This window comes from Venturia canescens, chromosome 1, assembly GCF_019457755.1.
Source record: "Venturia canescens isolate UGA chromosome 1, ASM1945775v1, whole genome shotgun sequence".
NCBI lineage: Eukaryota > Metazoa > Arthropoda > Insecta > Hymenoptera > Ichneumonidae > Venturia > Venturia canescens.
Genome location: NC_057421.1, coordinates 22,153,105 through 22,167,199, shown reverse-complemented (window position 1 = coordinate 22,167,199; position 14,095 = coordinate 22,153,105). Strand labels below are relative to the sequence as shown.

Here is a 14,095-nt window from a genome sequence, read left to right as displayed (position 1 = left end):
CATCTTTAAAGCAATTCACGTATTTATTGGAACAAATGAAAAACATAATTTGCACCATATTTTAAAAACTTGGTAAAACGAAATGCATTTTTCGAAGGCTCGCAATACAAAAATAAGCGTTTCGTATATAAAGCCATGCGCCAGGTGTTGCTACTTGCAGAGGGAATCCTACTCTTCGACCTTCCTTTCTGAGCGAAAATTAAAGGAGCGTCCTGTTCTTTTCTCCCTCATATATATATATAGATTCCACGTGTGAGGATCGCCAACGCCGCACACCTGCCTCTTTCTAGACTATCCCACTGATTTACCGTTCCCCTGTTGTGTTGTTTTTCTCGAACTTCGTCTGTCGTTGCTTTCCTTCTCTGATGCATTGAGATTTAATCATCTTCTCAAGGTTCTCGAAATTTTAGAAACTGCACTCTAATAAAATTTGCTTTATGGTTATAAACGTTGAGGTTTGTAGTTCAATGTTTATTCATTCAAATTCGATTATTTGTTGAAAAATCAGCCCAATCTTTGTTTTTTTAATACATGATTTTCCAAGTATTCCGAGGTAGTTTCGTTTACTTCGTAAACCCACGACTTGTGCATAATTTCATAGATAAACTAAATCTAAACATTTTACCTGGTGTAAAAAAAAGTTTTTCTCAACAAATATGCACCGAAATCAAATTCAATGATTTCGGTGTATTCAACTCATGTGATCTCAATGATATGAACATTTAAATGCCATTTTTTAAGGAGAATTAGTGAATGAGTGAATAATTAAATTCCATCTCTCTCATCGCTTCGTGTAGATTACTCGCTTCCGGATGACGACGATGATACGCCTTGTGATCAAAACCGGACGCTTATGGCGGTCTCTTTAAATGCGTGTATAAGCTGAATGTCCAACTTTTCACTTTCCTGTTGAATAAAATCATCCAGATTCATCACAGTAAATTATATTATAGCGAAACCAAGGTCATTAGGACGGGATGTGGAAAAAGTAATGATTAAAAATATTATCATTGTGTGTTTATGACACTTTTGTATGCTAAGACTTCTGATTACATGTTATATAATATATATCGAACGTGCTATCAATTTTGCTGGATTATCAAACGATAAACTGCTGAAAGTTATTCAAGTGGCATTTCAGGTGCATTGACAGATAATGAAACCACGTGTTTTTATACACACATGTGTCCAAGTGTGCATGTGTCACGTAAAAGTGTTTGATCGCATATATACCGGGTGTCATTTGTATCGATTTACCATAATCATTTGGAAACAATGGCACTAAAATCTTATACAAATGCAGCTAACGAATCGCAGTAACTATTTAAGAATTTTTCTTTAGTCGACCTAAATAAATACGTGATTTCGCACAAGCTCACAAAATTATCTTGGATTTCTATATAAACCGAAAGGTCAATAAGATGACCCCCTGTATCTCTAATACACAGTACTCGATGCCGGACAAGAAGGAATTAAGGCGTTTAGAAAGGAAAAAAATCTTCACACGCCGGTCTCACGCCGCTCTTTTCTTCGTATTGAATTATCAGATTTGCGAATATGAAATAACCTGTTCAGGTTCGAAAGTTCGAGGATGATTGCCTTGCGAATCCTCCAGTCGGTCGTAGCTGTGATGAACGTTTGAATATATGTAAATATAAATATATATGATGCGGGTATATATGTAGATTTTTTTCGTCCATGCAAAAATCAGGTTACGTTATTCGGAACTCGGAACGAAAAGTATGTTCATGTATGTTTTATAGCAAACGGATAGTAGTCGCGGCGACGGGAATCGCCGTCCAAACGGTACGTCCGGCTTGTTAGTGGTTTTCGTTGTTATCAAAGTGTGGAAATATAACACAATTTTGGCATCCAGTGTTATTTATCAAACATCGTTAGTATAATGTCATTTTCAAAGCTCAACAAATTTTTCACTCGTATATTAGCAACCCGTTCGAGCTACACAACCTCGAAACATTTCGGCAATCGCCAGGACTTTCTTTATGTATATTTCCTCCGTGTGTTGTGTGGAAAATTGTAATAATGTTGAGTCTATTTTCTTTCGTTTGAAGAAATAGAGCAAAATTTCACAATGTCGGAAAAAGTTTTATTTTAATAATTAAAGCTTTTAACAATGAGCTAATTTGTTTATTTGCTGTGTTATATATTTCTCACATTTTTCGTCTCTATTATTTAAATATTCGAAATGTGCTGTCTCGATTTTTTTGTTTGTCATGAACCGTTGGATAAGCGATAACTAAAATAAAAATGAAACAAGTTCTTTCCTATTCGGAGTTGAACATTTTGTGCTATAATTTTATATTAGATTTTTAAATCCATTGACTGATGATTTTTTTTTTTCAAAATTGAGTGCAACAACAAAAAAGTGACCATCATTTATATAACAAAAAAAATTTCGTTTGATTCTTACTTGTCAATGTTTCGTTCTACTGAATTTTTCACAAAAATCACAAATACACCAATTTTTCATTTATTTAATGATCTTATTTTTTCTCAATTTCCAGACAATTGAACAATGGAAGACGAAGATGATACCAGAGAAAGGTTTGCGAGAAGTGAAAGAGAATACACACCCAGCATTTATAGATCAACTCTAAGCAATTTGAACATGGGATCTCAACAGACTATCTATCAAAGTCTCAGGAATACCATATATGACGATGCTATAAGTCTCAATCTGACCAATAATTTTGAATTCTCTGAGAATCATTTGCAGGCAGATGATTCATCGACACTGAGGGGAACTACTGAAACAGTTGTCGAAGGAAGCTATGGGGATTTGCAAGAAAGCGAAGAAGATGGAGAATCGAATGTGGTAAAGAACATCTTGCTTTTCATATATGGCTGTGAACTTGGAAAACTGTTTACTCAGCATTTTAGTTATCAAAAAATGTTCATCGATTAGCATATCCAAACAATTTTTTTCCCATTTCAGCCTAACGACTTCATAACATCTTCAAGCTTGTACTTCAGGGATGGAGTTCGATCCATTGACTTTGTTATGGTTTGGGACCAGAACAATGAATATACTCTCACATACAAATGTAACAAGTTACGCGAGGTCGGTTTTACTAGAAAATCTGATAATAAATAAACGAGAAAATGCATTCAATCCCTTCAAGTAAATATGAGTATATAAAATTCGAATTAGACATTCAAAGTAAATTCATAAGAACCCATTTTCTCGTTATACATTTAGCATTTATTACAGAAAATATTAAAAGAATGGTAATTATCGTTCATTTCAGTTTGTTTCGCTCTGATATTAGTCAATTTATCAGAAAAAAAAGTAAAATCGTTTTGAACATATATGCGTTTCCAGAACACCTTCGAGTATTTTTCAAGTGTTTAAGCCCGTGTATATGAAGTGAAAATTCGAAAAACTTAAAAAATTCAATGTGACATTTCGTATTTTCAGATTTTTGAGAAAAATCTTGAATCAGAAGGCCTGATGTTGGAATATGAACCCCCGGAGCCCAGTGGTTTACGTTTCATAAAAATTCATGCGCCTCAAGAGGTTTTAAGGCGATATTCTGAAATATTGAAGCTTCGTTTGCCCATGAAAGAAGTGCGTGGTTTGGAAGTTCCAATTGCACGTACCAATAGGGTAGTGTGGCAAGCAAAATCGTATTTACAACGTTTCATGAAACGTTTTTATGTCGACGCAGCAATGTTTCCAGCGATGAAGCATCGCTTTACCGCTGTATACAGCCGAGACAAGGAATATCTGTTCGATTCCGATTCGCCAGATTTTTTCACATCGGGCACGCACTCGAGAATCGTTCAGTTTATTCTCGATAGAACGAGATTTGCGGAGGATACCGAGGATCATTTTTCATTTGGCATCGATAGGCTGATAGACGAGCGTGCATATATTGCAGCTTATCCTCTGCACGACGTGAGTCTTTGAATCCAAATATTCTTCTTCTTCCTTCCCTAGTTGGAATCTAGATATTCATCTCGAGGAGTATTGAGAAACATTTGAAGAAACTTGCCTCCTAATCCTGTACATATATAGATAAATAAACGGTACATTTTGTTCTCCCAAATAAAGTAGTCAAATACAAGAGTATACTTGTTAAGGAACTTATTAAGGATTTTGAAGGCGTGAGTATTCGGCCCACCCAAAGTGTCGAGCTGACAATTGACCACCATTTAAATTTTAAAATGACCATCGAGGATAGCCTTTGAGATTAAACTGTCCTGAAATCCGGATAATTCCTGTTTCTCTGAAAAATCGATTGGTCCGTAAACGCGCAGGTAACCCGAAGAGCGTTCGTTAATATGGAGAGAGGTTTAATTCTAAGGGACAGGTCGATGCAATTTTTGACAAAAGCATTGCCTCCAGGTAGACGTCGTCCTTGTTATTACGACAAACCTTCAGGGCTTAATCCTTGAGATGTAGAGTTCATAAACCGCGTAAATTTACGTTTCAATTTTCACCGCTGGAAACGGAACTGAGAAAATGGGTTTATGTACATAGGCCTATTAGTGTCTATATACCCATAGAACGACCCTGGTGTCCATTGTTTTTTTTCTTTCATTTCTCAATTCCCTTGATCGGTAACTCAAGCTGCACTCGAAAGTTTCCTCGAGAGTAATTATCGTAGGACCAAAAAGGTGTACTTTTATAATGGAAATAGTAATATTTTACTGCTAACGTTTTGCAGGGAAATTTGCGGACTCCGGGCTCCATGAGATATCTATTGTACACCGAATGGGCAAGGGTCAGAAAATGTCTGCACTATCAACCGCTGGACTACATAAAGGAATATTTCGGGGTGAAAATTGGCCTCTACTTTGCCTGGCTGGGATTTTATACTTACATGCTCGTATTTGCCAGTATCGCAGGTTTTTTATGCTTCTTGTACGGCTGCCTCACTGTCTCTTATGACAAACCTAGTGACGACATTTGCAATGCCGAAGAAATCATGTGTCCGTTATGCGATAAATATTGTGATTACTGGCAGCTGAAGAAAACTTGTTTTCACGCGAAAGTAACGTATCTCTTTGACAATCCGTCTACAGTTGTATTCTCACTCTTCATGTCACTCTGGGGTAAGTAAAAACGATAGGATTTCACGTTTGCCTCGTTAACTCCAATTCGATCGAATCCAATTCAGATACACAAACATTTTATTTTCGTCCAATAACCTTCAGGTTTTTTACAGCTACATTATTTTTGGAATTCTGGAAGAAATACTCGGCTGAGATAACGCACAGATGGGATTTAACGAAGTTTGATGAACAAGAGGAACATCCAAGACCTCAGTATCTGGCACGGCTGGCACATGTTCGAAAAAAATCTGTCAATGTCGTTACGAACACCGTCGAACCTGTCGTCCCGTTTTGGAGCATGCGATTGCCGGCAACGATTGTTAGCTTTTCTGGGGTTTTGCTGCTGGTAAGAGATTTCTAAAGTCTAATTTGTCAAATCATCGCGGCAAGAATTTGAAAAGATTTTGTAATATCAAGAGGCTCGACAGGCATTATTAATAGTAATACAAGACTATTATTAACTTTCGTTCGATTCATTAAATAATTGTTTTGTTTTAGATAGCCACGGCCGTAGCAACGGTAATAGGCGTAATTGTCTATCGAATGTCCGTTTTGACGTCAAGAGTAACTGCCGTACCAAGTATAACGAGCAACGCCATACTTTTCACCACCGCGACCGCAGCCTGCATCAATTTGTTTTGTATTCTAATGCTCAACCAGTTGTACATCCGGACAGCTAAATACTTGACCGAGGTAGATATTTCGATTATTCAGCTAATTGGATTTGTCAAAAATGGGCCATAACTTTTCTTCAAAATATTTGAATCGAAACGTAGGTCTCATTATTGTCGATAAGCTTTATATTGCTTTAAGTACAAAACCTTTGTATGTTAATCCATTGAAAAATATCAGGGACAGTTATATCGACACGGTGCTTTTCATAATGGCATTAAACGAGATTAATTATCACTTGAGCACAACATTGGTATCCCGATGAAATACGACTTTGACCGAAAGAATAAAGTTCGTATGAAAATATACGACTCTGTAAAATCATGTAAACAAAAAATCTGTCACATTTCATCGAAGTTTAACTCAAGGTACATTTTTATTTTTTCAGATGGAACTTCCGCGCACCCAAACAGAATTCGATGACAGTCTGACGTTAAAAATCTATTTGCTACAATTCGTCAATCATTACGCATCGATATTTTACATTGCTTTTATCAAGGGAAAAATGACTGGTTACCCAAGAGCTTACAAGCGTTTATTTTTAACATTCAGACAGGAGGAATGTAATCCTGCTGGCTGCTTGACCGAACTTTGTATTCAGCTCAGTATAATAATGATTGGCAAACAAATTATAAATGCTTTCCTAGAGATGTTGAACCCGTTGTTCTACAAATGGTTGAATACACTCAAAGTTCGCGTTAAACCGAAAAACAGCGAGAAATACGAGAGAATGTCTTTGCAATGGGTTCGAGACTTTAAACTCGTTCAATGGGGACCCAGGAGTTTGTTTTCTGAGTACTTAGAAATGGGTAAGATTTTGACAACACAAATATATATAAGGCGAGACCATAGTGCTCGTTACTTGATTACTTTTCTCAAAATTTTACCTTCATTAATGATTTTGCCTCGAACTGTGTGCATCAAAAATGAATGAATACTGAATATCGGATGATTTTTTCTTAGTCACGATTACTGTATAAATAACAAAACATGTAGTTTTGCAGTATGGATTCGTCACTATATTTGTGGCCGCATTTCCACTAGCACCGTTTTTCGCATTGCTGAACAACGTTTTGGAAATGAGACTCGACGCGAAGAAATTATTGACACTTTATCGAAAGCCTGTTGGACAACGTGTACGGGACATCGGCATATGGTACAGAATCCTCGATTCCATATCGAAATTGTCAGTCATCACTAATGTAAGTTCAGTTTATTCGTTATTTGACTGTTTCTCATCGATTTTTTATTTTAATGAATCCCCGTTAGATTTCGTCGAGCCTATTATTTTTTTGCTTCTTCACTCACTTTCTAAATTGAAAAAAAATTCGATTAAAACATTAAAGTGGCTCCTGAACGTTCGATTGACCGATGCTCCTTAAAAGTGACAATAGAGAAGCTAGGAGTTTCCAAGAAGCTGTTGTGTAATTAAAGAAATACAATTTTTTTACTGCAGGGTTTTATAATAGCTTTTACATCGAATTTCATTCCAAAACTCGTCTATAAATCGGCGGTATCGGAAAACAATAGTCTGGAGGGTTTTCTTCGTCACTCACTGTCATCGATAAAAACGGCAGATTTGGACTATAAAGTTCGACCCGTAGACAATTCAAGCCACGTTGACGTATGTTTATATTCTGATTATCGAGAACCGCCTGACTCGTCCCAATCCAAACCGTACGATCTCACCATCATGTACTGGCACATACTGGCTGCGAGATTAGCTTTTGTAGTTATATTTGAGGTATGCATTCACAATTGATATTTACTCTCTTTTCTCAGCCCTCGTTCCATTGATTTGAACATGAAAATAAAATGAAAAAGTTTTACTTCACATTTTCGTTCACACGCTGCAATCCTTTTTCACAGAATGCTGTTGCCGTTGCAATGATTCTCGTCCGTTGGTATGTACCTGACATGAGTCCAGAGTTACGCGACCAAATACGTCGCGAGACTTATATCACGAATGAGATAATAATTCAACAAGAGGCAGAGAGAGTGTGTGGCAGAAGGGGAGCTGTTAACGAGCCGGAAGTTATTCAACGACGTACTAATGACCGCGAAAGGACCGACCGATGGAATAGAGTTATTAGAACTGCCACTGAATCAGAATTCGATCTCGAAGTGCATGGTAGTCCGGTTTCACCACCGTCGAGAATGGGGCCCGCTGCTCTTTGACATTACAGTGCTCTCAAACATTTTTTCATTCGATTGTTCTCGTTGTCCAAAATTTATCACTCGAGAGTACCTCAGAAAAGGTTATTCGCGCGTACTTTTTAAAAGCATAATGTTTTTGAGATGGCTCACCTTTTGCATGGATGAGTCATTCTGCAAACTTTCACACTGATACGTACCACACTTCACTTAAGTTTGCTGCTATTGTTTGAGTTGTGGTACATTTTTTTTTACTACTTTTACGGCTTCAGTGATATTATAGCAAGAGTTTGCTAAGCTCCTCTCGCAAACTCGTGCACATATTTCCAATACTCAAGAGACAGTTCTAGTCTTTTTATTATTCACTCAATGTGATTTAAGGAATAATATACACGCCATTGGAACTCGGAAACAATTCGCTCTATATCCGCTCGAAAAAAAACTTTCGCTATAAGCGATTTTCGGAAATGGTCCAAGCACACGTTTTTCACCATGTGAATATGAATCGTAATATTTTTGCAAGTTTGAATTTCAGAAAAATTATGTAGAATTAACGATGTTTAACAGGTTGGCTGCAAAGAGTAGCACATTATTTGTTTTGCGATTAAAGCTCTAAAGCGATAAGCAAAATATACAACGTCTGAAGGTGCTCGAAAAATTTCATATTGGGCCCTCGGTGGATTGAAATTTCAATGCGAAATATATGTTTTTTACGAACTCGTCACTTTCATATATTAGTCATCGTATAATATTTATATTTACGGTGAAAATCTGAAACTTGGTACACTATTGTGTGCATTAAGGAGTGCATACGACAAATTTTACAGATTTTTCTGCAAACAATTGCTATAATTGCGAGCTTGACAACGATAAGAATATTTTCTATCAACTCGAAAATATTATTCTTAAAGAATCGGTAAAAATTCTCGTACGGGCCCCTTAAGATGATGGATCAGTCGGTAATCACACCTCAAATTTTTGAAATTGAAAGTCTTTGACATCGTTCGTCCGATTAAAATAATAAAAATGTCATCGTACGCAGCACGATCGCAAAAATCCGATGACATTTTTATTTTTTCGATCAGACGAACGATGTGGAAAAATTTCCTTTTCAAAATTTGCAGCTATCTCTCTCGCACTCACGGTTGTGATTACCGACTGATCCATCATCTTAATACGAAAATAAGTGTGCCTTTAGATTTTTTTTGAGCATTTAAATTTCGAATCATAGGGGACACGTCATGCAATTTTCTCGAGCACCCGAACTTTGTATACTTTTTTTTTCATATCTTCATTGTGTTTGGGATCTAATTGCAAAACCAAAAATAGGATCCTTCTTGTGGCCAACCCAATGTTCAAGAACTTTGTTCAAAAGGGACCTGAAGGATAGCAAAAGTCATTTGGAAGATCTGAAAAGAAATATTTGTATACCTCGTACAAATATGGAATTATTCGACTTTTGCGTCCCGCTAATATCAATACTCGTTTCAATACACAATCAATCCGATATTTTGATCTAATAACATTGAAAACTTGATTAAAAAAAAAAACTAAAAGTCTTAATGAAACCGAATTCCATTGTTTCTGCGGTACTTAATTTTATTACATTTTCGTCAATGTGCAATTACTTTATATGTTAATGATGATATTTTAACTAAATATCATGCACAAAACAACGATGTTGTTGACCTGGCTACGGCAAAGTTTCAGTCAATATTTGTTTAGCAAGCGCGACGCAGACAAATTTTAATTTAGTTAGAATTGTTCGGCAAGTCCAATTTATACTCTCAACTGCCAGTCCTCCTATATTTTCTTCTGAATGCACTTTCGAAAGAAATAATAATGAGCGGCCAACGAATAATTTTCACATTAGGAAAATGAATAGTCATAACTTGAAGTAAGCGCTTTATAAACGTATTTAACAATTTTGATTTTTTAAGCTCCTATGAGCTCATGGCAAACAAGTAGTACAGCTACTCTAAAGAAAGATAGGTCTCCAGATAATTTGACTATTTGGTTTTTTGACCATTTTATGAAAGGAATCTAAAGTGCCTCCACAGCACAGCAAACATCGAAGGTGCTTTTTGTTTGGAACTTTTTCCTAGAATATTGTTTACGCAATGAAGTGAAATATCGGTTTTGAAAAACCATGGGCCAATTTATATAATAATATTCATAACGGATACAGTCAATATATTGATCAGATTAATATTCTAATCTTTGTTATTCAACTTTATTTTGAATTTTATTAAAATTTACCCATGTTGAAATCATAACATGAATACGTAAAACGTACACTGATATTTTTGATGATATTACGTACCATTGATATTATGAGGTCTTTTATGTACTAAATACATATTTACCGAGTCTCTTGATAATCATAAAAATCCTAAAGATTACGCATATTAATGAATGCATTCATATGTATATGTCTACAAAAATTATATTGAAATAAAATATGTTTTGGAAAAACTGTCAACTCGTCTAATTCATAGGGCACTGTACCGAAATTTTCGTAGCTAAATTTTGTATCTACCGAGTCTCTTGAAATGATGGAACGGTTTTTTAAAATCCATTGAGCGCCACCTTTATGAATTTCGTTACAATAATGTGTCGTCGATAAAGATGTGACGCTTTTCTAACCTCTATATATTTTATTATTTTGTATATGATTTTTACCTGAAAGTATCTCGAGAGATAACGAGTGTCTTGATAAATTCGGAGCGACGGTCGGGAAATTCGGTGTACGACCATTCAATTGGAAAACGTACCATCTCTGCATGCCTGTCGATTGTTCCTGGACAACACGAATCATCGGCGAAACGTGTTTTTTGTCATACAAATTTTGAAATTCGGTTGTCTCAAAATTGAATAAATTGAAATATATACCCACATATATTTCTACATCAAAATGACTTTCTGAGATTCTACTGTAACAATAAATACGTAATACCAAGCATTTAAATAATGGGAACCGTACATGCGAAGGTAAATAATCAGTGAAATTATTAACCTATTGATAATTTACGTTAACGACGCTTTTAATTACCGTATTTATTTATTATCTTGTACAATCTTATTGGTTTAGAAATTTTTTGTACGAAAATTGTTGTTTTAATTCGACGTTTATTTTCATTTTTCCATTCACACAACACGGATATATTCACGATAACGTAATTTCTAATAATATAATCGAGAAATTCGAAGAATCGGCGATGTCGAACCGAAATAAAACATGAATTAAAAATGTGATTCATAATACGTTTAAGGGAATAGCTGCATTCATTTGATTTCTTAAATAAACCAGCAAAAATTCTCGAATTTCCTTATCTCCATATAGAAAAAACAGCTTTTATGTGAAACTTCAACAATTTCAATTTTTACTGAAACAAATAGAAAAAATGATCAAACGTGATGTGCAAAGATTGGCAAGTTAATAAAATAATTTTCCTCCTTGAATTCTATCTGATAACAGGAGCCCCATCCCTCAATGACCAGCTTTAACGAATCAAATTCCAAAACAGAAAGCCCTCATCAACAAACTGTAGATTTGCATCAAGTTGGAGTAAGTTTGGAAAAAAATGTTTCTCTCTTAGTATTGAATATTCAGTTGTTTTTTTTTCATGTCATTTTTTTTATTCTTAAATACATAATGTTGGTATCAGTTTTGATGCTATTATCAATTTTGCATCAATCGTTCATCAGGCAAGAGTCGATAAGATTCACATAGATGGCCTTTCACGAACAAAAGATGATATTATAAAAGCTCAAGTTAGCGAGCTTTTTAAGGCCAAAGATTTTCATGATGTTATCCAAAGTGCTCATCAAGTCCGTAGCAGACTCGAAGCTCTTGGATGTTTTAAAAACATTGGAGTTTTCATTGACACCAGTGTCGGACCTGACGCTACACCCGATGGAGTAGAAGTAAGCAATTTTCAATAATTTATTATCTGTTAATTCTGTCTTACAATTAATTTTCATTCTGAAATGATCATGGAATCATCATACTAAAGTTTGCTTCAAGAAAATATTTTTTCTATTTATTATATTTTCAATGTTGGAAATTCATATACCATAATCCCCATATTGCTATAAATTCAGTTTTTTGATCTTCATAAATAGTTCATCAATGATATAAATTGAATAAATGAATAAATTTTGTTTCTTGTAGAACAAGAATAATTTCATTGTGTATTAACATGTAATGAATTTGACATTCATTAAGAAAATACTTCATTCCACCAAAGATTAAAGTATGAATAATGAAAATATTAAAAATAGAATACCAAAATTGCATAACTTGTTCATATTTATAAGCAACACAGATCACGCTTTCGGTTTCTTTGTTGTTCCATGACACAGGTAACATTCAATGTGAATGAGCTAAACCGCCTGAGTGGTGGGGTAAACACGATGGTCGGCAACAATGAAGGCTCGCTGCAGATACATGCAAAAGCACCTAATGTTTTTGGCCGTGGTGAACGATTGCAGATGGAATATTCCTATGGTCATAAATGCTCGACCAATGTAAACATAGCCGCTATAAAGCCCTTCGTTGACAGTAGGCTTCATAAAGTGTGAGTTTTCAGTTTATACAGAACAATCAAGGCTGAAAAAAATATTTCTCCCAAACAGCACACTTCAGAATATTTTTTGTAAATCATAAAATTTCATATAATGTAGACCATGAGGCAGTACAGTAAATTACATTCGAACCTTCATATTTATTTTGCCATTTGAAATCGTTGCTATTCACAGTTTTAGAGTTTTCTCATTCTCTTCTTTCAAATATGATGTATTTATCACATAGCTTAAAAATAACAAAGCAGAATCCATGATTTCTTCAGGAACTTTTCCAAAAATATTTCTCTATGCAGATTAACCGCAAATGTGTTCAGCACCGGTACCGATGTTCCTTGGTCCGGTTATAAGGAAAAAAATAAAGGATTTATGATCGATTTGGCAGTTAATCCCGGTGGTGCAGGCTCATTGAAGCACAATTTTCAATATGAGGCAGCATACAGAGAAATCACATCTTTCAAACAAGCATCATTTTTCGTACGTGAACAGTCTGGACCTAGTTTGAAATCAGCTCTGAGATACATATGTTCAATCGACAAACGTAATGAAAAAATATTTCCAACTGTCGGGTCTCTCATCAAGCTCACTGCAGAAGTAGCTGGTCTCGGAGGTGATATCGGTTTTGTTAAAAACGAATTTACCATGCAGAATAATTGGTCGCCCCACGAATGGCTCGTGAGTTTCGAACATTGCGAAATCATTTATTTGTAAACCTAAAAATAATTCATTCAAATATTCAAAATCTTTGTAATTGAATTTGGCTTAATTTCATCTTTCATCCTTCCGTATAAAAGACGTTCCAACTGGGAGCTCAAGCTGGATTCCTGCGCGGTATAAGCAATGACATGAGAGTAAGCATAACTGACCAATTTTTCCTCGGTGGACCAATGAATCTACGTGGATTTGAGATGCGAGGCTGTGGACCTCGTGATGATGGCAACGCTATAGGTGGAGATATTTATTGGGCCCTCGCACTTCACGTCTACACACCACTACCTTTTAGGCCTGGAAAAAATAGTTTCGGCGAATTATTTAGGTTACACGGTTTTGTGAATGGTGGAAACTTGGGAAATTTCTCTTCAACTAAAGGTATTTTCCGTTCATTCTCAAGACCGTAATTTTCCATCGATTCCGACATTTTCTATCATAATTCAAAAGACAGCGATCAATCGTTATTTTTCCTCATTAATACAATTACATAAATACAATATTATTAGAAACGTGTAATTTTTTAACCCGTATTTTTTATTTCATTTCAGACGGTGATTTGAATGAGAGCATGAAAATATTTACCGACAATGTGAGATGTACAGCTGGCGGTGGTATTGTTATGAAATTTGCAAATCAAGCAAGAGTAGAGTTAAACATGGCGGTGCCTTTGTTGTTCGCAAGAAGCGATGTACTTCATCAATTTCAATTCGGTATCGGAATCCATTATTTGTAATGCTCATTCGTGATGTTATAGTCCGTGTACAGTAATTGAGAAATGGTGAAATAAAGGAAATATTATATTAAAGATCAAAAGAACTTTTAAAAAAGCAGAAAAATTTACCCACGGCGATAAAAGGAAACATGAAATTGATTTTGCCGACTGTGGCCGCATCAA

At 35.4% G+C, this 14,095-nt stretch overlaps 2 protein-coding genes across 7 annotated transcripts; both read left to right on the top strand.

Moving 5' to 3' along the window:
• The first annotated feature begins 64 nt into the window (after positions 1-64).
• LOC122416201 (anoctamin-4-like) lies at positions 65-8,961 on the top strand. Of its 6 annotated transcripts, XM_043428963.1 has the most exons (12): positions 65-1,648; positions 1,764-1,806; positions 2,526-2,836; positions 2,957-3,082; positions 3,440-3,919; positions 4,692-5,079; positions 5,193-5,425; positions 5,578-5,772; positions 6,140-6,560; positions 6,748-6,953; positions 7,208-7,495; positions 7,621-8,961. In XM_043428963.1, exons 3-12 carry the CDS (start codon positions 2,537-2,539, stop codon positions 7,927-7,929), a joined length of 2,946 nt encoding a protein of 981 aa, XP_043284898.1. In that variant the 5' UTR covers positions 65-1,648; positions 1,764-1,806; positions 2,526-2,536; the 3' UTR covers positions 7,930-8,961. The 6 variants fall into 6 exon arrangements, with proteins under 6 accessions (XP_043284898.1, XP_043284911.1, XP_043284890.1 ...); XM_043428976.1 differs by lacking the exon at positions 1,764-1,806; XM_043428955.1 differs by having other exon boundaries at positions 65-1,806.
• A 1,593-nt stretch (positions 8,962-10,554) lies between these two features.
• LOC122416247 (sorting and assembly machinery component 50 homolog) lies at positions 10,555-14,005 on the top strand. The gene is made up of 7 exons (XM_043429009.1): positions 10,555-10,896; positions 11,384-11,473; positions 11,614-11,832; positions 12,271-12,485; positions 12,786-13,164; positions 13,284-13,578; positions 13,749-14,005. Exons 1-7 carry the CDS (start codon positions 10,876-10,878, stop codon positions 13,931-13,933), a joined length of 1,404 nt encoding a protein of 467 aa, XP_043284944.1. The 5' UTR covers positions 10,555-10,875; the 3' UTR covers positions 13,934-14,005.
• Positions 14,006-14,095: the final 90 nt, after the last annotated feature.

Bases quoted from the DNA above. Each gene is read 5' to 3' on its own strand.
- LOC122416201 (XM_043428976.1), top strand. From the start codon at position 2,537: ATGGAAGACGAAGATGATACCAGAGAAAGGTTTGCGAGAAGTGAAAGA. The intron at 3,083-3,439 runs GTCGGTTTTACT...TCGTATTTTCAG, and splicing joins AATGTAACAAGTTACGCGAG to ATTTTTGAGAAAAATCTTGA. The intron at 6,561-6,747 runs GTAAGATTTTGA...CAAAACATGTAG, and splicing joins TTCTGAGTACTTAGAAATGG to TTTTGCAGTATGGATTCGTC.
- LOC122416247 (XM_043429009.1), top strand. From the start codon at position 10,876: ATGGGAACCGTACATGCGAAG. The intron at 10,897-11,383 runs GTAAATAATCAG...ATCTGATAACAG, and splicing joins TGGGAACCGTACATGCGAAG to GAGCCCCATCCCTCAATGAC. The intron at 11,474-11,613 runs GTAAGTTTGGAA...ATCGTTCATCAG, and splicing joins TAGATTTGCATCAAGTTGGA to GCAAGAGTCGATAAGATTCA.